Source organism: Palaemon carinicauda, chromosome 4 (assembly GCF_036898095.1).
Source record: "Palaemon carinicauda isolate YSFRI2023 chromosome 4, ASM3689809v2, whole genome shotgun sequence".
Taxonomy (NCBI): domain Eukaryota; kingdom Metazoa; phylum Arthropoda; class Malacostraca; order Decapoda; family Palaemonidae; genus Palaemon; species Palaemon carinicauda.
Genome location: NC_090728.1, coordinates 164,195,078 through 164,220,698, shown reverse-complemented (window position 1 = coordinate 164,220,698; position 25,621 = coordinate 164,195,078). Strand labels below are relative to the sequence as shown.

General features: G+C 33.4%; 1 protein-coding gene across 5 annotated transcripts in view; it reads right to left on the bottom strand.

Annotated features, from left to right (window-relative positions):
- The window catches only part of Tomosyn (syntaxin-binding protein tomosyn), a 772,563-nt gene that overhangs the window by 62,855 nt on the left and 684,087 nt on the right, over positions 1–25,621 (bottom strand). For all 5 annotated transcript variants that reach the window (XM_068372633.1, XM_068372635.1, XM_068372636.1 and 2 more), the window contains exons 15-19: positions 14,060–14,176; positions 10,348–10,467; positions 9,141–9,260; positions 8,016–8,216; positions 3,911–4,019 (exon numbers count right to left, since the gene is read on the bottom strand). In XM_068372633.1, coding sequence (XP_068228734.1) covers positions 3,911–4,019; positions 8,016–8,216; positions 9,141–9,260; positions 10,348–10,467; positions 14,060–14,176 — 667 coding nt within the window. The remainder of the gene's footprint in view (positions 1–3,910; positions 4,020–8,015; positions 8,217–9,140; positions 9,261–10,347; positions 10,468–14,059; positions 14,177–25,621) is intronic.

Below are 25,621 nucleotides of genomic sequence, written 5' to 3'. Positions count from 1 at the left end.
TTTTTGCCATATTTTTGCGATTTTGTTAAAAATATATTGCAAGGAATACATATATATTTTTTTTTTTTTTTTTTTTTTTAAGTAATACGAATAACCTCCATTATCATAATGTTTGTGTAGGCATACATGTATATGTTTTACAAATGCAAGTTATGAAAGTAATGAGGTGTTATTATTGTCATTTGTTATTTCAAAGTTGAATGGGAAGAGGCTCAAGCTGAGGAGAAAGTGGCAGATGCATGCGTTGAGGTGGCTGACTCATAGCATGAGGTTCCTGCCTCAAGAGTTGCGCTTGCCTCAAGGGTTGAGGTGGATGCGCAGTAGCAGGTTCCTGTCTCACGAGTTGAGGTTCTTGAGGTGTGAGCTGCGAGAGTTGAGGTAGCGGCTGCGCAGAACGCAGTTCCTGTCTCACGAGTTGAGGTTCTTGAGGTGCTAGCCTCAAGAGTTGAGGCTCTCGCCTTGAGGAAAGTTGAGGTAGCAGCTGCGAGAGCTGAGGTGGCTGCCTCAAGGATGGTAGAGGTTGTCGTACCTCAAGAGGTTGTTGCCTCGAAGATGGTCTAACTGCAAGAAACTCTTGCCTCAAAGGAAGAGGAGGATGTAAGGCATAAGACTCCTGTTCCCATTGTTGAGGTTGCCTTAAGGAAGGTGGAGGTTGCTGCACAACGCTGGTAACTGGCAACTCCCAACGCGGCAGCTCACGCATGGAGGTAGCCTGAGGAACCTCAACCTCATACGTCTGGCAGATTGTACTGCGCAGAGGAGGAGGAGCGTTCGCAGGAGGAGGTGTATTAACCTCCTCTGCCTGAAACTCCTGCATCAACACCGCAAGCTGAGACTGCATTGACTGCAGCAAAGACCACTAGAGTTTAAGAAAGACAACAACAAACGGAGCTACTGTCCGGTGAGACTGAGGGTCTAAAACAGCTGGTGCGGCAACAGACGGAGCTACTGCCTGTTGCGATACCACCTTGCCTCTCTGGGAGGTGTGCAGTTGTCGTACTGCAGCAAGTCCGAACTGACCCAGTGCTAATGGCTACACCTAGGAGTTGGACTTGTGCGGAAGGGACCGACTTGCACTTAAAAGCTGCAAGATTGGTCCATGGTTTCTGCGAGAAACCTCTACCGCAGACGAGGAAAGAAAGGGCTCTCTCGTCTTTGTGTGGGTGGGGTGATCACGTCGGCAACGTGTGTAGATACACCCGAAACCACGGAGGGAAAAACGTCTGTTCGTCGATCAAGGCCTGCTGAACCCATAAGTCCTTCGACATTACTTCTCCCCTGGGCTTGGGAGCTTGTAAGAGGTCCCAGACTAGGCGAACAACTGGCACGAACAGACGAACCCTCGAAAGCAACACCGTAACACTTTGCGCTTATCACTTATCACTTTTGATTTTCTGTTTGCACTTATTTCACTGAACTCGAAACTTTAAGTGGTTTGTACCTGAAACACGCAATTCTATCCTTCCTTAAAAGTTAATAATTGCGAAAACAGAATTACAATGTAACAGAAAAATCTAATGAAAGATAAATAATTCAGTGGCTGGAAAGAGACTAAACACTAGATCAAATAAACTACGTTTAAAATCTCTCACCGCATAAAGCTTGAGAACAAGAATAAAACTCTAGAAACGTTTACCTTCTTCCCCTAAAGAGACTAGGGAGAAGAGCAAAAACGATAACAACGTTACTCGCTTGAACGAAACGTTTATCCTCCTCTCTCTCCCTCCGTCTCTATCTCTCTCTCTCTCTCTCTCTAGACTTAGAACCTGAGAGAAGAGCCCAATCATATATATCGTTAAAACATATTATTGTTAAAGGAAAAAAACTGAAAGATTTCCCAAATAAAAAGTTCCTTTATTAGAATTAAAACCATTAAGCTAAGAAAGAATGAACAAAACGCTAGAAACGGTTTACTCTTACTGCAACGTGACACCGTGAAAATTCTCTCTCTATCGTAACGATAGAGCGCAAGTTGAACGTTCTGAACGTCAACAACTGCAGAGACAAAACAAAACGTTAGTTCCACTTTGAAAACAGTACGAGACTATCAAAGAAATTCTTTCAAAAACATTAAAATAGCATAATATGTTAACAGGTAAAACCGAAATGACGGGCTCAATGTTAATTAACTTCGGTACAAGAAAAGACCGCCTAGTATTAGGAAAGGTCGAATATAAACAAATATAAAAATTAATTTTAATAAGTTTATAAAAAAGGAAGTTAATCGAAGAGGCCTATAAAAGGCGGAGAGATATAAAATAAATCTATAACTTTTGTTAAGCAAAATTAAGAAAGAGAGTCTATACTCTCTTAGACACCAACACTTCCGTCTAAGGGAAGGGTCGGCCATCTAAAGGTGAAAGAGAGTTCATACTCTCTTCGTCACCATAATTAATCAAATTAATTCCAAAAGCTAGCTAAGCTAATAATAAAACTTCCTGAATAGCGAAAGCTAAAATCTAGAGCAAATACATCACCAAATCGTGAGCAAAAACTCTAGAATCAACAGCGTATCCATGTAGGTCTAGCCGGAGGCACGACAGAGGAAAAATTGAGGTGGTGTCAACAAGAAGTACTGCAGTACCTGGCCACAGGTGGCGCTTGTGAGTACACCCCCCTCTTGTATAGCGATCGCTGGCGTATCCCTTCCGTAGAATTCTGTCGGGCAACGGAGTTGACAGCTACATGATTATCGGGTAAGATTAATATTGAAAAATAACTTTTGAAATGTTTCCGAGATAACAGAACCAAGATGAAGAGCTCTAGAATAAATTATTCAACAGTTTGAACATGATATTTTGAGCAATATATATTTTGTGAAGTAACTCACCCTATCTACCTTATAATGTTCCAAATTTCAAAGATCGATTATTTACTGAACAGACTCAGGAATATCATAAGATTTAAGGCCACACTGTAAACTATCACTATCTTAAAAGATTCTTGAAGCAGATAACCACTTCTCAAGATGTTTGCATTCATGAAAAAAAGATAAAATCTATATAATAGTGAGGAAAAGTCAAGAATTTCATTACAACCAAAACCTATAGAAAAGCTATAGGTTACATATGATACTCAATATAAAACTTTTTATATAAGTGACTTATTTTACAAAGTTGATGCTCATCACCATGTATTAACTGAACACACACTTTTGGTAGCATTATCTGCAGATCAATAATTCTTTTATAAACTATATCATTCATTAATTAATGATTAAGTGCCTGTTGCCACTTATGCCCTCCACAGCTCCCAGTGAATACCAATATCATATATTTGCAACAAGAATATCATAAAGCATAGCATGCGAGCAATTTATTTTCAATATTAATGAAGCATTTGCAAATGTGAATTAGCACAGCAGTGCTGGCATTCAGTAACAAAACCTTGAATGTACTTTAGCATAAACTTGATTCTGCACTTATTGGTATAACAGGAGTGAAAATACAGACTCAAGCTATAAATCAGGTTAAATTCTATAATATACATATAAATAATCAAGTGCTTGTGTATATACTGTAATGTAAATGTGTATCTAAATGTAATAATTCTATCATACTCACTTGTTGCTGTTAACAGGGGGCATGAGGAATTACTAAAACAAAATAGGTGCTACCTAACTCAGTAAAATACAATATTTGTTTTACTACCTTTACTATAATCTATCGATTACATTTGATGAGGCAAGAAAGCCATATACACTAATTTCTTAAAAAGTTAGCCAGCCACATACAGCCACGTATACAGTAGCCTTCCTGAACCTACATTTAAAACAGATGCAATATATCTAATGTTATAAATAAAAAAATCCACTTGGTTAAAAAAAAACAAAAATTAGAAATGTACAATATAGTTCAAACAAAAATTATAGTTAAAATACTACATTACCTTAATTACAGTAAAGCCTTACCTTAAATCAACTAAAGGAAGAAAGTCCACATATATCATCTGCCGAAGACTCGGTAAACTGAAGACTGATATATGACCAGTTGCCACATAACATACTAAACAAACACTATCTGTAAAGGGGAATAAAAACTTTAGATCATCATTGTTGATGAAAGTAGATTCTTTACTATCACTTGTACCAAATAGATATTCTAACTTTTTAGGCTTGTTATGTTTGATACTGTGTACAGCAAATAATTACAAATAAAATTGTCATAGGTAGGTTAACCAAACCAACGGGCTTGTTCTAAAATGGTTTCTTTCTCTAATGACATGAGTAAACTTTATTCAATTGTCTGAAGTTCTTTAAAAAATTGATACCTTATAGAAGACAGAATTCCAATTTTGAAAAAAATCCTCTTAAAATAAGGGTCACCTTATACAAAACACAAACTTCAACATGCTGAGGCTTAGTGTCACTGATAAAGAGCTACTATGAATACACCTATACAATACTATATCACTTAATATTTCCTGCCATTCATCACTTGGCTAACCTAGGTCAGCATACGATAACAATTTTTCACATAAGAAATAAGAGGAAATTCTCTCAATGCATTCCACATGTCCATGCAGTCAGCCCTACATGATTGCAAGGGTTACGTAACAAAGATACTCGTGAAAAGTAAAAGACTGCATAATATCTGTGCCCTTGGGTCAATGAACTCTAGCTCCCCTAATCTACTGCCACTGCCTACGTGCAGTCGCTTAACACCACAAATTACGTGTTACACTGTTTTCACATAGTCCATTAATCATACTGTAGGTTTTACTACAGTAATTGTATAATAAAGTACAGTACTGTAAAACATCGTACAACATTTAATTTCAAATTTTTCCTTCTTTTGTTTTTTTCTATTTCTATTATTTACACATCTTTATCATTCATTTCAGTCTATGTTTATTCCTTATACCATTCCTTATTAAGTATTATCCTTATTTCCTTTTTATCAACATTTTTTACAATAGTCTGTGTGTGTTCATTCTATTCAATGCAGATTTCGTATAAACAAACTTACTGCATCAAGCATGGATATTTTTTCTGTATCCGAGAGCTTTAGTATCTCAAGCTCTACTGACAATCATCTGGTCAGGCTACTTTATTTTTACAAGTTTACATCAATTTGTTTGTTCTATAAAGAAAGGTTATTCTTCTCTCTCTCTTATCTTTCTTATTTGTTAATGGATTAGTTCAAACGTTTTTTAAAAGAAATCTCTTTAAACCTCAGAAAAGGAAATGTGTTCCGCTATATTTCTAATTACTTTTTAATTTGTGAAAAATACTGCGGTCACCAGCAGTCACAAATAAAAATGGTTTGATGGCTTTGGCGGAGGTAAGGGAAATTTAATTTTGTGTTTGACTGTGGTGATTCATAATAAGAAATAAAAAGTGAAAGTTTAATATAATTGAATGCAATTTATGCCATCATGTGATGGTAATTCTAAAAGCTTTCTTTTAAAAAAAGAAAATTTTCGTTAAATAAGGAAGTCACCAATCATTTAAAATTCAATATAAATTCAATTTTTTTTATTTTTCGTCGTAAAAATAAAAAATTTTCTATTAGAAAATTATTCAAGCATACAAGAGAGAGAGAGAGAGAGAGAGAGAGAGAGAGAGAGAGAGAGAGAGAGAGAGAGAGAGAGAGAGAGAGAGAGAGAGAGAGAGACTTATTTTTTAACTCATTTACCATGTTACTGTTAACTACATCTGCTGGAAGTCTATTCCAAGCATTTGATATTTTGTATGTAAAGAAATTGCCACATTGAGTGGCGTTATATCTTTTCAATTCCAGTTTGTATCCATTACCTCTGGAATGATTTGTGCTAAGCGTGAATAGATTGTTGTAATCTACATTTGATATTCCTTTAAGAAGTTTGAATGCCTCTATCAACTGTCCCCCCTTAGTCGTTGAGTTTGTAGATCAAAGAAGTTCAAACGTTTCATCCTCAGTTTATATCCAAATTGCCTTAGTGTTGGAACTAGTTTGGTGACCCTAGATTGTACTGCTTCCAGGCTATCTATATCCTTCTGAATACTTTGAGCCCAGTAATCTAGATGGGGTCCTACTAGTGATGTGTACAGCTATAGTACAATGTCTTCGTTTTTGTATTTGAATTGCCTCTTTATGAGAGAGAGAGAGAGAGAGAGAGAGAGAGAGAGAGAGAGAGAGAGAGAGAGAGAGAGAGAGAAAGAGAGAGAGAGAGAGAGAGTGTGTATTCGTGATTATGATGAGAACGGAATATGCAATGGAAGATGAAATATCCTTGGAAGGAGAAAGGATTAATGAGGTGGAATCATTTAAATACTTAGGAACTATGGTCTCTAACATAGGATCTTTAGAATTTGAGTTTAATGAAAGATTTAAAAAAATAAATCATACAATGGGTAGGTTAAGTAAAATTTGGAAATCAAATCACCTGAAATTACATATAAAAATCAGGATATATATCAGTATAGTAAGATTGGTGTTACTGTATGGACATGAGTCGTGGTATGACAATGAAACTAATCAACAGATTTTGTAGATTTGAGATCAAGGCCCACTGAAGAGCAATAGGAGTTAAATGACAGGAAAGGATTAGAAATGAAAGTATAAGTGAGATTACTCGAGTACCATATGTGGATGAGATCATGGTGAAGGGGGAGATGGTCTGGGGATGCTCTTAACGTTTCCAAAGAGAGATTAGTTAACCAAACTTTTATCTGGGCTCTCCACAAGGCACTAGAAGAGTTGGAAGACCCAGGCCTACATGGCTGAGGAGTATGAAGAGTGAAGTAAGAGATGGTGAATGGAGAAGTACTGATTTAAAAGCTCAAGATAGAGACGGCTGGTGAAATCTGAGGCCGTTTGCATCAATAGGCGTAGGAGGAGATGATGATGATAAAATATTACTTAAACACTGTATGTATTAAGCTCTTTAAAATTAAAATTTCTATGTGAAGGGTTTATCACCGAATATTTACATATGTTAGCTATAGTTATGAATATTTGTTTGTTTTCATTCCCGTTTTACCACTATAATTATCAATACTATTGTTAATGCTATACTGGATAGTATCATGTTATTAGCAATGATTTTTATGTAAATCTGATTATTGATGATTGATTACAAAATACTAAATGCTGTATGGTGATTAATGACATGTGTCAACCTTCTTACATTGACATTTCACAGCGTAACGAACTAAGAAATGAAGAGAGAGAGAAACTAAAATTGCATTAAAAAGGTGACTAGATTTTCTATATACAGTAATACATTAATAAGTGATAATATATTGTTAGAAAAAAATTGAGCATTGTATAGCAAAGACACAATAAATTTTATTTTTATGTAACTATATTTACATTATGCTTTTTTTTTTATATCAAAATGTTTATGTTTTTTAATTTTTACCTTATATCATGCAAAAGAACAAAAATTGTCCTTTCAAATAGTATATGAAACATGACAATGCCAACTGTTGGCAAACACGAAACAAGCATAGAAATATTTATATATATAGTATCAATCTTGTATTTTTATATTAATTTTGAATCATGTTTTGAATGTTAGTTTCAGTAAATATAGGTTTACTAATAATATTTAGTTTATATATCCTTCCAGTTCAAGAGTCAAATTTGTAAAGATATAGAAAAGGGAAAGATTGTGTTGAAAAGACTTTTGTCCATAAGGAAGATTCAAGGGTGTGAGGTTTGCCTGTACAACCTGCCACAATGTATTTCATTCTGATTAAAGCAAGTGGTAGAAGCAGAATAATTAACTTTATTAGGGTGTTTTTTCCAACATCTGGCAGGTCTAAATTAATTATGTACATTCTTCAACAAAAGTGGGAAGGCAGTTAACACCTATGTAAGGCAATTGTTTGTATTGATAAATTGAATCTTTCTTGCCCTGTCTATGAAACATTGTTCACAGGATTGAAAACAGTGCTACTAGTTTCATCATGTTATATTTGACACTACTGATAAAATTCTAAGTACTGTACAGTATATCACCAACTTTAATCTTCAGAATCTAAAGTTACAAGAGTGCATAACTCTAAAAAATAATCTAATAAAACTTACCTTTTATTTGAATAATTTCTCCTTTTACCACAAATGAAACTTCTGTGATTATTTGTTTATACACACAATTCTGGGATGGCAATGCAACAACTCTTGCAACTTTTTCGGAGGCAATAACAATAAACTGTCTGTCACCCCATGTTTGTTCTCCTGAGTTTGTGGGAGACATTCTGTTATCAACTAAAGATTTTGTGGGTGTTCCTGGAAAAAGTATTTGATCTAAGAACATGTTAACCATGGATGGAAATTCACATAAGCAATAATCCTTTAAAGTTTTAATTACAATAGATGACACAATATGGCATTTATGTAGCGATATGTCTGTAGCAGTCTGATAGGTGTGCTATAAATAATTAAAAAAAACTTTATATTTGAAAAAAAAATATGAAGTTGCATAACAAAAATTAATCAATCACGTGTGTCCTCATTCATGCCTTGAATGTCCCTGGGCAAACATATTTGGTCTTCCAGACAGAAAGAGATGCTATCACGCCTGTACACCATGGACCCATAAGTAGGTCACTAGCTACTATCCTCACAATTCCTGTAAACTGGAAGTAAATCTGCAAAATAAGACTGTGATATTGACAGGAAGCTGGCACTGACAAAACCTGTTAAGTATTTGTACAAGTTCATAAAGTTATAATTTCTTAAAAAAAATAAAGGAGAGGAAATAGAAAGGTGGGTGATTATGTATAAAAGATCTAAAAAAATGAATATGGTACTCATGAACATGGATTTTTATGAATAAAGACTCAAAAATTATCAAGCAAAAAAACTGTGGAGATTCCCAAAGGGCAGTTTGGATAATACTACAAACAATGAAATGTGAGGAAAGTCATTCATACCATCCAATAGGTTCATTGTACATGTGACTAGCACACTTTTCCTGTTTGGAAAACGTAAGCCTGTGGTTACAGGGACATTCATCAAGAGCAAACATCAGGGCGGAATACCACCCAAGATTTTGCTCTTAATTAAGGCTTCAGCACACAAAAATTACCTGAACAACTCTAGAGCTATGAGAGAATATAAAATCCCACATTTCTCACAAGGACCTTGTAAAATGACAATACTGTATAAATAAAAAAACTAGCATACAAATTATATCAGTACTATACTTACTTTCTAATTTTTTCTCTTTATTAGCATCTCTCCAAGACTCATATTGATAAGGTATCAGAGCTCCATTGCAGTCTAAGAAAGACATGGCCAAAACAGATCCTTTCAACCGAAATATAGTACCTGAAATAAAAACATAACTAGTTGAATTCCTTAAAATATTTTTACATTACATACAAATTAGCCCAAAAGAGCATAAACCAAGGGAATTAGAATATAAACCAAAGGAATTAGAATATAAAAGTTTCAAATTCTCTTAACTCCGGGCTTTACTCATGAAGCATTAATTTTTGACAAAATGTATTAAATTCGAACCAAAAAATTTCAGGACATTGAATGGTCATTTATTCCTCATTTATTTCACCACTATAAAGCTTTGTCATAGCTAGATGTTTAAACACAATTAGAGGGGAGGGAAGAGAAATACTTATAAAAAAAATTGTTAGTTTTATAAAATTTGATTAAAAAATTGTCAAATTATTATATAAAATAATTACTACCTCAAGTAGCCAAACTACTACAGGTGGAAAGGCAAACAGTAAATACTGGCTCATCAATGCCAGGATGGAAAATATATAAAACAGAAAGGAGATATGCTATGAAAAAAGTTAAGGCTTTCTTTTTCAAAATACCAGCCACATAAACTTATTCCTGGTATAAGGTAACTTTAAGGAAGAAAGTTTAGTAAGATGTGAATTAGCTTATGGAAAATGTGTCCAAACCAGTTACTAAAAAAAAAAAAAAAAAAACTGGAAAAATCCCAAGCATAAGAAATGGACATGCAAATGGAAAAGACTATGTCCTCATGGGGATGTAAAATTAAGGGAGGCAGGCCTAATAACTATTCTCATTGATCAAAACATTAAAAACAGGTTCAAAGATTCTAGACTAACATGTCTTAATTAAATTCTCTGGCAATTAGAAAAGACACATGTACCTAGGTCATACAGTGGGAACAATATACTCTTCCCTCTTGAGTCTGTTTTGTTTTGTAAAATACCATGTGTGAATAAAGTTTGAAATTAGTAATGCACGACCGATTCATCCTCTTTAATGCCAAAATAAGCAGTGGCTCACCATATATTCATCATTTATACCAACCTCTCATAGCATGAAGAGAAAATTTAATTGTCATGTATGATTCTTTTCATTATAATTCTGGACAAGTTTAACAACAGGGCTCTAATACTAGGAAGTTTTACATACTCACCACTTGGAACAACTGTAGCTGGTGTTGATAATCTTGTCTCTAAGGGAGGTATAGTAACCATAACTTGAATAACTGAACCTAAACTTGTACCAACCCATAACGTTGGTGCCATCTGAGAGTCTGGAAATATATGAACATGGAAAAAATTAAAAACTGAATTAAATCAAATTGAATTTCAAAAGCTAGCAGAAGTAAATCATTTAACAACGTATTAACATAATATTGACCGACGACCCACAGAAGTTATAAATAGTAAGGGGAACATTTCCACTACTCGTCATCAACCCTAAAAAGTAAAATTTATTACTGTACTGCAGCTACATAATTTTTGCTAGTCATTCAATGATTATTTATTAAAATAAGTGGGGAGTAGAAAACGTAGCAGCACTGAACAATACATGTTCATTGACATTATTGATTCTGAACATTCAAGTATGTGACTTAACCGAAGCTAATCTAAGGCCCTTTCTGATGAAATAAAACAATATCCTCCTTAAGGTTTTCATCTCAAGATTACCAGTCTCATTGATCTGCTATAGTAAAAGAATTCATTCTCAAATACCTGGAAAAGGGTACTTAAATTCTTAAATGCTCACTCAGTTGGGTCAAATATTTTTTTTTTTTATTTATTAACAGCTATCTTATAGCAAAATGCAATTCCCTAAAACTTCCAGAATAGACAAAGTCTGTAGTGTTACCAAAATTTCTTTAAAAGATTTGTTTTGAGGAGTTCTTTTGTGATAGTTTAAATTATACATTTATGCATTATACATACAGTAGAAGTTTTACTGCATGCTAAATTACATTCACCATACTGTAAACGGCAATTGAACGGTGGGATATTCATTAAATATTAAAGGATCATGTGTGCATGAAAAATTTTTACAGAGAAAAATGAATTGCACTTTAAATTCTTTTTAAATTACAAATGTAATAATTTTATTTTTTAAATTGTTATTACTAGGTTAATTTTTCCATCACGTTTGTCATTCCATAAGAATATTGGGTTTTGTTTTTGCTTGAAAATCACATGACCAGTTATATCTAACCTAGTTCTAACAGACTTAAGTTCTGGCTGCTTTATTCATCATTATTTCCTCTAATACCATAACAAGCAAGGATCAACCACTTTAATTCAACTTGAAGAATTAATATTTATTCTGATGTACATAAGGGTTTCTGGAGCAGATGATGGTTTTTATAGAGCAAAGGGAGGCCATTAGACATATTTCAAGGGAAACAGATGAGCTGGTAAGTTACATAAAGGCAGAGCATCTTAGATGGGCTTTGGGTTAGGAGTTGTCTCTAATGTTTCTGAGAACTTTGGAACTTTTCTTGGTGGGTGTAGTGTATGAAAATAAGGGGTCTCAGTTTGTCGTGGATCTCAAAACCTCCTCCTAGTCACATTTTCATGAGACCAGGACCCAGGAACTCAAATCCTTTGTAAACAAGATGCTGGAAAAAGTTGTAGATATCAAAGGCGACTCCTAGCCTCAACTTTCATCAGACCAGGACCCTGGAGCTCAAAGTCTTTGTAAGCAAGATGCTGGAAAACGAGGCATAGAAAGGTGTAGGTTTCTGAAATTCCAGGGTAGACTATTCAGCATACCAAAGAAAGACTCCCCAGAGAGAAGAGTAATCCTCGACTTGTCTCGCCTCAACGAACACATCAGGTGGGATTCATTCAAAATGATGACCATCCTGCATGTGTGCCAATTAACTATTCTGAGGGGCTTGGACCAGTAATATTAATCTTAAAGTTGCTTGCTGGCACATCCCTATTACTCACCACTTTCACCTTACCAGTGGATTTGGCTCAGGGGTTCAAAGCAATGCCATTTGGTATCAATATTGCCCGAAGAGTGTTTACAAAGCAAGCAAATGTAGTGGTCAAACTCCTGCAGTGGCAGGGTGATCAAATCATAGCCAATTTAAAAGAATTATGCCTCTAATCCACAAATTAAGTATTGCATGTTCTTCAGGACCTAGGTTTCCTGATCAAATTTTCAAAAGACTAATTTCAAGAAAGATATTTGAGTGGCTATATCTTCAATGGAATAAGGTTAAAGTCACACTAGGCCTAACAAAAGCATCTCAGCAAAGAATTCTAAGCAAGGTCATATTCTTTTCTTTCAACCTGCTTCTCCAGCAGGCAGCAACTGAATTAGATTTTGATCCTCCTCCAGTTTGCACCAATAGTTGACCCGCTGTTAAGGACCAGGTTGAAGAATCTCAATTGGGTGTAGAGAAGGGTAGATGTGAAGGGGTTTAAAGACCTTAAGGCTCAGTTGCCTGATCATTACACAAGAATTCTCAAGCCATGGATGAAATCAAAGGACATTTCTTTGTCGGTCCCATTGGTTCCCAGATTACCATAATGCTTCATACAGATGCATTCCACTCAGGTTTGAGAGGTCATCCACTTTGCAGCATTTCAGAAAAATGTTTTGGAACTAATGGTGGTGTTGTTGATGTTGGAGAGACTCGGTACAAGAACAAACTCCCATGTTGACGAGGCTCAGTACAAGAATAAACTTCCATATAAAGATATTTATATGCAACCAAGTAGCTGTCTGTTTCCTCAAGAGGGAGGGGGTTCCTTCTCAAGAATTCTCTATGCAATGACTCTTATCCATTATGAACTTAGGTCTGGAGAGAAATGTGCTCCTTTCGCCATTCCATTTGTTGAATTCACAAAACTGTTTTTGATGAAGGAAAAACCTATTATTTGGGCAGTGCTGTGCAGTCTCCAGAACCCTCCATCCCCACTAGCCTCGCAGAGGGGAGTATGGTAATTTTTTTTCATTTGGTTATTCCTGGATGGTGGTTGGGTGCTAATTGATGCACTTGTATCCTGGCAGTCAACTGGGATGATGGTTCCTCTCTATGAGGCCTATAATGTCATAATGACGTCACACTCATAGCACATGAATTTCAGCAACTGGAGTGCTGTATCGAGTTCTAAAGTGCCTGAACTCAAAGGTCTCCCTTATACACACTAAGTCCATGCTTTGCATGTTGATACACTGGCCCTAGAGCAGGGAAATCAATATTTCTTTGGTATTCATGTTTTATTGGAATTCCTGTTCTAGCCTTTCACATTAAGGTCTTTGGAGACTGCAGGAAAGTCTTTGGAGACCACAAAGCACCTCCCCAAATATATGTTTTTCCTTTTCCAAATCCCTTTTTGAATATCTAACCTTTTTTTGAAGACTAGTGGAGTATAGAAGGGTTTCCAAGTTTGTATCATCCTTTGTGTGTGTAACGATTAAGGAAAAGCTAAGTTCCTCATGGTGGTCAGTCCTTGAGGTGCAATCTTTTAGGGTAGGCTTTGGGAGAATATGATGATTTTGTCTCTTTTGCCTTCCTTCAGAACGAATGATTTTTGGTTCAAGATACTAGGAGTACACCCACATCTATTCTATTTTTTCTAGAAATCTTTCTTTGGAGAGAATTTTACAGGCAGCTCAATAGCGTACCTTGTTGTTGTTCGCTGAACAATATTTTAAATCCTGATTTTCTTACCAAGATTGTTGGCTTTTACGCCCTATAGCGGCTGCTGTCAGTGTGAACTAGGGATCTCATAAGCCTTGTTAGAACAACAATAATGGTTAATTTAATCATATTTATAAAAAAAGTATAACTTTACGGTAATTGAACAAGTTGTGCACAGAACTTGAAAAAGAGAAATTGAGAAACTTGTAAACCTTACCATTTTTTTTTGTATATGAGTCAGCAAAGGCCAGACACTGTATTGCTTCACTACTAATGTTTTCAAGGCTGCTAATACTGGATGATCGGGATCGACTAAATGAGCCATCTAGCTTGTCTGTTGTTTAGCAAGGTAAACCGAGAGGAAGAAAAATTTGATATTAGTTACGTGACATTGATTAATTCAATTTTATACTGTAAACAGATGTCTACGAAACTGAAAAATATTACTGTAATTAATATATCCTACTTGAGTTACAGAATTAAAATGAGAGCAAAATTAATTATGCAAAGAATTTAGCTTAATGTCTGTAGCTAATTCATATAAGTAACCATAGCAAATTCTGTAAAGCAAATTCCATTCATTTAACTTAGTACTAAAAGAAAGCTTTTATAACTCTCCAAAGAATTGCATAACAAAACACCTTAGCAACATCTAGCCATATCTCTCACAAAAATCAAGGCCTTATTTCAGCCATATTTTAAGCATCAAGCCCTGTTTTACCAACACTACACAACAGCAAAAGCGACAACAGTATAATTACATCCATGCTACTATACTCAATTCAAATTGCATGCAGACTTATTACAGTACCTCCTAAATATACAATTATAGCCAAGTGTCATAGCAACCCCCTTCATTAAAGGTAACAAATGCCATGCCAATAATTCATAGCTTTACAAAACATCTCACCCGTTTAGTGTTCTTTTTGGTATTGCAATATGCAATTCTAATTACTGTACTGAACATTTTACTGGAAACTGCATAATTACTTCATACTCCTAGAACTGCTGTATAAACCACTGATTTTTACATAAATTTCAATGTATTTACTGCCATATGAGTTTGATAACAATTAACTAGGAGGCTAATCAGCCAACAATAAATTATAGTCATACTGTATCACCTATCGTGATCTACATTTCAATGTGATGCACATAACCAGAAATAACATAAAACTCCTGTCAATATCTTTGCAACTAATAGAACTCAAGATAACATGAAATAATCCAAATACAGAAGCCAAAATCTCCAGTTCATATAGAGATCAGTGGTACAGTGATGCATTAACATCTTTTCAATACAATATTCACATTTATTTCATACCTTTGTGGATAATCATCCTAATAAAATCAATCTTCCTCCCTTTTAAATATAATGCTGATATAATTTTGCTAACTTATTTATGGAAAATACATTTGTCATTCAAAGAAATTAATTCTTTACAGTCAAACTTGACAAGTAAAAAATAAATTGAACATGCTTGTATTACTATCATATCTTTTTACCAGTTATTACATCAAAATAACATGCTTCCATTGATGTCATACAGTATTAAACTCAGGAAATTTCAAGACAATCATGATACAAAATGACAAAAAATAAGGGAATTAGCAAGACTTCAATATGGATTTATCTAAAAACTACCAAAATATAGGTTGCAAGTTCGTGGTAACTGACATCAAGTACTAGACATCAATGAACAATTAAAAAGGCAATCTCCACATAAAGCAGTACTTGGCTCCTTTACCCATCACCATATATGATAATTTCACCAAATTTATAATAAATAAAAAATTTAACAGACTGTAAACTTGTAACTTGTTTTCACATGAAATGCAACACACTCAGTACTTCGCAACAATTGGACATTAAGTCTTCACTATTCACCATAAAAATTGCACTGGTTTATCAATTACAAACAACCTCTACCATGTTTTGTCTAATGCATTATATGTAACATTTTTATTGTCTTTGATTCATAAATGAACCAAAAATATGTTTATGAAAATATGAACTGTAGTTAATTAGCATTGAATCATAAAAGTCACTACTGTACAGATGATTTATTATTCAAGTTATTCACAGAAGTATTTCTGCTTTCCAACAGTGTTACCAGAAAATGAGAACAGTATCTTGGTTAAGGAAAATATTCATCCTAAAAAACCATGAATTTATAGAACTTGTAACAAAAGTCAGCATTCCAAGATTCACAGTAATAACTTTGGTGCATATTACCAGAGCTTACTAAAAATAAAATTCTCGAGGATTCTTTTAGGATTTTTTTTCCTGGAACTCTTTCAATTTAATTAGTATCTTTGAAAAAACACTGCGATTATTTTTTTCAAATCAACACTTTATGATGATTTTACATTCATCATAAAACTATATACAGTAATGTATGTAATTCAACAAAAATACATTTTTGCTACTAATTATAAAACTTATTTTCTTGATTCTTTTCTTCAATAACATTGTATGTTACTACGTTACTTGATATACTGTATGTCACAGAGTGATTCTCTTGTCGCTTCAAATCCTGTAATACTGAAATTATGAATACAGAACAGTACCAAAAACTGTTGATAAATTTTCTGCTCAAATTTTAGTCAATACTAATGTTACAGTATCTTGCCCAGAAAAAGAACCACAACTCCTTGATATGACAATTGAGACAGCCTAATATTCAGTATTGACTAATGGATGAAACGTCAACTTGACCCAAACTACTTTGGACCATTAGTTTATTTGGAATTGATTTCTAAAAGAGGAAAAGTTTACTGATTTTTGTATTTTTGGCTCTCTCTACCTTCTTAGGTTTTCAACCTTGGAGAAATGTTCCTCTGCCTTATTGGTTTCCTACATAGAAAGAAAAACTCATTATCATGTAAATTTTGTCTAAGTATCAAACATCCTGTGAAAGATCTAACTAAAATATTTTTCCAGCACACCAAAGTAGAATCTAAATAATTCACAGTATAGGATCCATATTTTTCCACCCTTGCTGCTAAAAGTTAATGTGACAGTGTTTGTATTATTTGCGACTCATGTTTTCCTGATTTTGTTGTTTTCCTATGCAGTTTAAATAAATGAGGGTCTGATTTTACCAGTTTAATTTTAATAGAAAAAATAAAAAAATAATACAACTCTTCACTTTATTTCTATTATAGCTATCTTAAAGGAGTGGCTTGGAGAATCTTGCTTCTAATATAAACACTAGACACTGAAAAAAAGTTCCTAGTTGAATAGCCATTTTTTTAGGCATCATTCAAGGTCTCAACCTCACCTATGATTTACATCTGCTGCAATAAATGCCGTTCGATTATCTGGTTTGTTCATAAAAATTCAAATAACAAAACAGGCATTACATAACTAAATAGATAGCTCAGTAAGGCCAAAAACTCTCATTTATTACTTTCATGAGTCAGATATTTTGGGTACATTTAATTTTCGTTACTAATTTTCAGTATACTTTAGATGCTATAAAAAAAAAAAAGACTGTCGCTCTTAATATAGAATTGTAACAATACTCATTCAACGATTAACCTGTGGACAAATTATGTTCCTTAAAATCAATTAAAACATTCGGTTTCATGAGTTAATTAGAAAATCTAGTAATTCAACTATTTTTTTCTTCAAATATTCACTACAATACTGAAATTTTTACAAATGATAGTATATATATATATATATATATATATATATATATATATATATATATATATATATATATATATACACACATACATATATATATATATATATATATATATATATATATATATATATATATATATATATATATATATATATATATATATATATATATATATATATATATATATATATATATATATATATATATATATATATATATATATGGACTACATCTGGATTTTGGCATAATTGATCAAGGATAAGTGCAGACAAAATTAATTATCATTAATTCATTTCAAAACTTTCATGCACAATGTTATAACCTATGAATTATAAAAAAAAAAATATGTGTAGTATGAATACAGTACACTATGCACATAAACACAAATTTCTACTGTACATATTCGAAGTTAAGAAAACTGCCCCCAAAACTTTTATTTCCCTTAAATAGCTTTCCATTTATAAAACTTTAGTTTTTCACAATTCCTAACCCTGCCAGTATTAAGTATTTATAGTTTCTTGCTTAAAAATTTCTGAAAGACAAGCATCAGTATAAAGGTAGTTCGTTTTATTTTCTTGTCTTCAATAACGCAATGAACTTTGCCACAAAATAATGGATTTATACATGAAATATGAGAGAGGAAATGTCGTATGCTTTTACAATAAAATCCAGCATCAATTCTAATAATATTGTATTCAGGCAGATCCAGCAAAAAAAAAAAAAAAAAAAAAAAAAAAAAATGGTAAATGAATGCTTTAAATCTTTAGAAAACTAGGAAAATATCTAAAATAGAACATTTACTATTTTGTAAAAAGAAAAATATATGGAACAAATGATCAAAATATACAAAAAGCAGAATTTTCATCATAAAATCATTTCTATACTTCAAATCATAAGCTACTCTTTCAGAAGTACAAACTTTGCCACTTTCAAATACATAAAAAAAAAGTATAAACATATCTCTATGTCATCTTTGCTCTTCCTGGACCAGCTAATACAGGACCAACATACCATGTTCCCTATAGGTCATCCCATGAACTGGGTCACTCAGCTATCTGTAACTCTTATATCAGTTAATCTAAGTTTTGAGAACTAAATACTAAAATTATCACCACCAATTAAGTGGAGGAGGAAAACGAGTACCTATTATGATTCAAACATAAATAATAGATTTTACAATAAAAATACTGTTTATTTCCATGAATCTTACCTTTGAATAATAAAATGGCTAAATTGAAAGATTTCCTTCCAAACAACCGCAAGTTGAACCCGGTCAAAAAACATTATATTGATAAAAACTATTATTTTGATCCTTGTTACAAAACATGAACTTCTCAATCTTAGAAAAATAAATACCCTCCCCTCCAGATACCACCCATCACAGGATTTCTGCACTAGACCGTAAGGATGAACTTGTCTGGCCATTGGTCTAGATTTGCCTTCCTCGTAATTTCATACCATCTATATTATTTGAGGCCTTTGATTAACTGTTGTCTCTTTTCCATAGGTTTGGGTTCTGGCTTTACTCCACAGGTACCCTTCAGTTTTATTTACTAAATGATTAGTGCAGGATTAAGTTGTCTTCTTATGCTGTTCTAATGAGTAATTATATTAGGCTACGCATATCTGTCTATATTTAATAGATGCTGCTAATAATGCAAAAGACTTTTTTTTTTGTAACGATTACCAATTTAGAGCTCGGCCAAGTAGAAATTAGTTTTTTAAAATATGGAAATTACCTCATTATTTTCTAGCCTGGTGAATCCTTTAAGAATTTAACTACAGCCTTTCCACTTTGCTTACTTCTAACAGTAACCTTTTCCCTTGCAATAGGAAAGTGACTTTTTTCAGCAGTTGAAGTACTGTAGTAGCGCCTATGTTAACAACACTATGGAAAACTCAAGTCTATATTAGACCAATGCTCACTGCTATTCTAACCATGATGTAACCTTTTAGTTGCCACTGAAGCTTTAAATTATTTATATAATATTGGTCATTTCTGTTGTACAGGAACCATATGATATTTTATGCCATTAATATACAAACAAAGTGGTTTTCATGAGATGCTACTTCAAAGAGTGAAGGGATATTAAAATCCAGGCTACCAGTTCTGTCTTCCATTTTTGAATCCAGTGATTGCAAAGAACAGACTGGAACATAGAAATGCAAGGGTTTCTAGACAGAAGGACCTGAACTATTTTGCAAGTGTGAGGCTTATGTAGAGGTGATTGATTCAGTCAGACATTCTCACCATCAGAACCCTAACTGACTGGTGTACTTAAATTGCTTGGCAAAACTTGAGGAGTTAGCGTAGGGCTTGAAACAGGACAGGTTAGACTAGAATCACTGCTTTAACTCAAAAATTCATTGGTCTACTTAAAAATACAAAAAACAGAGCAAAAGAGGTAGAGCTTATGAAGCTCATTCCAGCATGAGACACAAAGAGAATGGAAGCACATGATCTCCCACCAATAACTCCCTGGGACAATTCTATCGGCAATTATTAAAAAATCCAGAAGACATCTATCATCACTAATAACCAAAAACACAAAAGCAAAGAGGATGCAGTTATTGCCATTAATTCTCAGATTATCTCAATAGTGTACCAAGAGCATAAGTGTACTGAAAGGAAAGAAAACAAGAAATGTTTTGTTTTAGGGTAAAAGTCAGTATAAAACCAAGCTTTGAGAGTGAAGCATTATCATCAGAAGAGTTTCATAAAAGTAATTCACTGTATCATGTTCTTAAAATCTTGCTTTTCCTATTGACAAAGAAATTGTGAAGACTAAGAGGTGGGGGAGGGGCTGTTTGAGCTTCTAGGCCTACTCCCCTGGGTTAAGAGCTTCTACTCAGGCTTCCACAGAGGAGAGGATAAATAAATGCTTTCCTTTTGTTAAATTTCAAGGTCGCTGCATTTCAAATATACAAGTGCTGTAACCTGGAGGTAAGATTCATGAAATTTAAGAATATTACACATCCTGATACAATACCAGTGATGTGGTCATAACTCAGACCTACAAGATCGTATGACTTCCTCTCATATTTATATCACACCATACAGGATAGACAGCAGATAACCTCACCTCACCTAGTTACATTTCATATTGATAAAAAATCTTTAAATGTAAAATTTGGTTTAAAAATAATTGACTTTAAACAGCCATCCTTGATCTGAGGTAAAGATGATGAACTGTCTCAAATGTATACAAGGATACTTAATCTCATGATTAAGGCCCCCTACAAAAATAGTGTCCTCAGCTTAAAAACAAGAACATAATAATAAGGTAAAGTGAAAATTTCTACTTGATAACTAGATAACAATAACCTTGTGAAAATGGAAATCAACATATCTCTCTATGTTAATTACCCTTGTGCGGTTAAGAAACATTTTAAAGTAAAAATTAAGCGTGTATGTTTTACATTAATTTTATCAGCTTCTACCGTACATGCTTGGCCTAATCAAGATGCTTTCAGGTCAAAGAAGTATGTAATGGAACGTGAGAATTGAGCCTTGCATGAAATTATTAAACCTATGGTAACCCAAATGCAGTAAGGTGCAGTAACCTCTTTTGATGCTCATTCTCCAAAGATAGTTTAAACAATGGGTAAATTGTCAATAGTTTGGGGAAAATGCAAATATCTCCACTAATACTAGAAGCATTAGTTATTACAACTATACATAAAGTTTGAGAAGATAATGAAAAAATTCATTGCTAACCAATATATAATCCGTATTCCCTAAACCTCACAGTTTAAATAAGAGCTCCTCTTCATATATCAAACTGATATATGAAAAAGATATTGATAGAGAAATTTATGCCATTTGACATTCTCTACAATATTATTATTTGTTGCTGATACATAAACTAATTCCAAATACTAATATCTGAATGACAGCCATGATAATAGTAATGGTAATGATAAAGCTTCATAAAGCATAATCATGTTTTACTTTTCTTGCCCCATCGGACAGCTACGTAACCCCATATGCAGACTCAAAAGTGAACAGTCATTTAACACTGTTATTTACAAGATAATCAATGTGGTCATATTACCTAAGATGACAGAACAAATACTTTTCAATAATAATACATTGCACTCAAAGTAGGCATTTAAGAGCATCAGATTGTGTATTCCAATTAGAAACCAGAAACAATACTCTTCTAATTCAGGTGCATCTCATCTAACATATATACTGCAAAACAAATTCATTTGAACGATTGCATTACATACATTAACTCATAGTTATGTGATGGTTCATACGTTAGATACTGTGTGATCTTACCATTTGGCAAAAGAGGAGAGGTACAAAACTGCTCCTGTTAGAAATAAATGCCCAAATTCAAGCCTACCTCCACTGGATACTGAAACGGGTAAAGAGTCAGTTGCCATGAAAGACCATATGAAATACAATTTTCTGACTTGGTGCTTGTCTACTTGTATCTGGAGTTACTTCAACTGCTAAAAATGATAAGCACTGTTACATGATGTTTGACAGCACTATGCTGTAAATAAGACTGTTCCAGACTGAATTGAAGACAGCATTTTTTAAATTATACATGTTATGTCTTCAATCTTGAACACATACTCTCACTACTTTGCATAAAACATGAGCTAGTATAGCATCATTAAATATTAAAATATATTCAAATGTTTCTTAATTGGTGTCAAATATGCTTTAATTTCAAGTTAAAACAGAAGATAATCTGCATAAAAATTCCCCAAGTACAGTACTAGAATTCTTGCAAGAAAGAATATTCCATTTTTAATAATGTACTAACTGCATAGTACTCCATGAAACCACAATGAAAAAAATACCATACCCAGCAATAAAATCCTAAATCAGTACGGCCCAACTAAGATGTTCAATTTGAACTTGAATATATATTCTTAGTAGATTTCAATAGTGTAAAATTTTGTACCTCTATCGGCCAAAAGGCTCAAAGATTCAAAATTTGCATTTATAATTTGATACATTAAAGTGATAGGCCATTCTGAACCATATCCATAAATATTTTATTTTTAATCTATAATTCTAACACCATACTTTTGTGAAATCATATTATTGCTCAATTTATGTAAATAATTTGGAAATAGTAAATGAAATGGAAATGATCAATGCATCCTATAAAGTCAATAATTCAGCTGTAGTTTATCAAGATTTAACATTTTTGCTAATAATGTAGAGTACCGTAAACTTATTCAAAAGATAAGAAAAAAAAAAACGTGGACTTATTACCCAAAATCAGTCATATATATTGTAATTCAATTCTTTAAAGTGAAAACCTTAAATTAGCTATAAATCACTACTTTTCACCCACACATAAAAACTTATTTCGAAAGGATATTGGAATTAAGGGAAACAATATAAGGATTGGTCCAAAACTAAATACTAGCATTACACTTTGAATCATCAAGAATGAAAAACAGACATTAAAAAAGCTATAATGCTGGCTAAAAGAATTATGATAGTATATTCCCAATACAGCCAAGCTGAAGTTGTATTGAACATGTAAGGTATAATAAATATTAAACAAGCTAAAATTGCTGAAAATCTGCAGCTTAAGAACTATTAGACAAAACTTCTTACATTACAGAAAACAAAGTTACCATAAATAGACTAGCCATTCAAAGAAAGCATAATACATAGGCATGTTTTAATAAATTAGGAATCTCTCATAAACTGAGGTCCACATAGTTTCAATCATAAACGTATGCATCAGGATATCTTAACCTTGAATTTGTCATAAAAAAAAACATTATTGTATCAACTTCATATCCTTCACTTCCATATCCTTTAATACTCATATCTTTTATATGGAAATGTTTTTAGAATTTTATTCTTATATTAAAAGCAATTAATTACAGACCCCTATTTTCATGCCTAGAATTCCAAAGCCATCATCTTAGAATCCACTATGCATGCATTAGTTCTAATCTTATCATGCCTACACACACCGCACATTCTCTTGTGAACCAAGGATGGAAAAGTAAGGCCTTTTGGAAAGGAGGGCACATTGTATATAAATAAATTGGTTTCTATGGAAAGAAAACATAATTTATATCATATATTATTTCTATAAACTCCTATGTTGTTCATATTGCTTCTCTCTTGAAGCTCAGTTTTGTCGACATTTACCCAAAACTAAAATAAATTACAGTTTTCTTCCTTTTCAATACAGTTATGCCTCTAGTATTGTAATGAGACAATCTAACTGTTAATGGTAATAACCAATGTCTTTCAGTCTCTGTATTGACTTGGGCTTGATGACAGTCACTAATTACATATTGCTCAAATTATAAGTTTTATATTGTATCTAGAGAAGTCTTCAGGACTTGAAAGTGTTTTTCCTATGTAAGGATGCTAACACATCTAGCAGGGAAGCCCATTAAAAATTGATGAATACTAATAAAATTGGTAGTAAGTAAAGTTAATAAAGAATACTCCCCCTTGATTACCCACAAATAGCATTTCTTTGGTAAACCAACTCGCATAACAGGTTTTTGTTTAGGAGGTGCAGTGACGGGGTCAGGAATATAACTAAGCTTTTAGAAGATGAGCACACGGAAACCTTTGCGATTAAATCTAGGAATTGATTTGCAGTTTTAGAGACTTCAAGAGATGAAGAACAGACAATTAATCAAGAATGGTGTGATATTAAGAACATGAATCAGTCAGCTGGTAGTGAAAATTTAGGACATACAGTTACAAGGAGAAAACCATGAATATCAAATGATACTTGGGATACTATAAAAAGGAGACAAAGACAGAAATTGATTGTTGAAAGTTTTTGAGGAAGTAACAAAAATTACAAGGTAGAGCATGCTAAGTATTCCAGTATTGATAGTGAAGTCAAAAGAAAAACCAGGAATGACTGGGAGAATATTTAGACAGAAAAGCAGATGAGGTTGAAAAAGCTATGAATTCAGGAGTGGCTATGGTGTAAGAAGAGGAAGCATATACCCATCAAAAAGAGAGATGGATCTGTTGTACCAACAGAAGATGAAGAAAGGTAACGTTGGATGGAACACTTTAGTGAGGACCTGAATAAGAGATATGAAGGGAATAATTTGATTGATATACCTGAAGCTGAGGAAGATATTGATGTGCCCATGAATGAATTCAATGTACAGTATTTGAAGTTGAAGCTGTAATTAAAAAAATCAAGAGATGGAAAGCCCCTGGATACAATAAAATAACTGCTGAGATGACATTGGCCGAAAATGAAGCGACTTCTAGAATACTTACAAGATTATTTTGTAAAATGGGGAGTAAAGAGGCAAAACCTGATGAATGGGAGCTGGGAGTATTGGTGAAAATGACAAAAAGTAGATTTTACTGATTGTAAATACACACCACACTTTCGCCAGTAGTCTTGAAAATATATAGTATGTTCATTCTAAACAGACTAGAAAGAAAGATTGATGAAAAGCTAAGAGATGAGCAAGTAGGATTCTGAAAAGGTAAAAGTTGTACAGACCAAATTTTCATTTTAAGACATGTAGTACAGCAACATGTAAATTATAGGAATCCACTTTTGATGGCATTTGTGGACTACGAAAAAGCCTTTGATAGTGTGCACCAGCCAATTGTGTGGAGATTCCAGAGTTATTATGGAGTTCCTCTTAAATATATAAATTTGATTAAGTCTGTTTATGGGCATAGCAAGTGCAAAGTTAATTTTAGTTGTCTTATCAAATTAATTTCCAGTGAACAGTGGAGAATTCCATGGGAATGTGTTATCACCTATGTTGTTTATCCTCCTCATGAATTCTGTAATGCATATAACAGTTGAGGATGGTGGAGAAGGATTGGACTGGATTGATATCAGGAAATTAGCTGACCTAGAGTATGCTGATGACGCTGTCCTTATTAGCAGAATACCAAATACCAAAGGATTTGCAAATTTTGCTTACCAGAATGCATGAAATATCACATGAGGTTGGGCTCAAGATAAATAGAAGAAAGACAGATGATGAGAACGAAATATGCAATAGAAGATGACATATCATTGGAAGGATAAAGGATTAATGAGGTGGAGTCATTTAAATATTTAGGAACTATAATCTCTAATACAGGATCTTTATAAGTTGGGGTTAATGAAAGATTGGAAAAAAGGAAA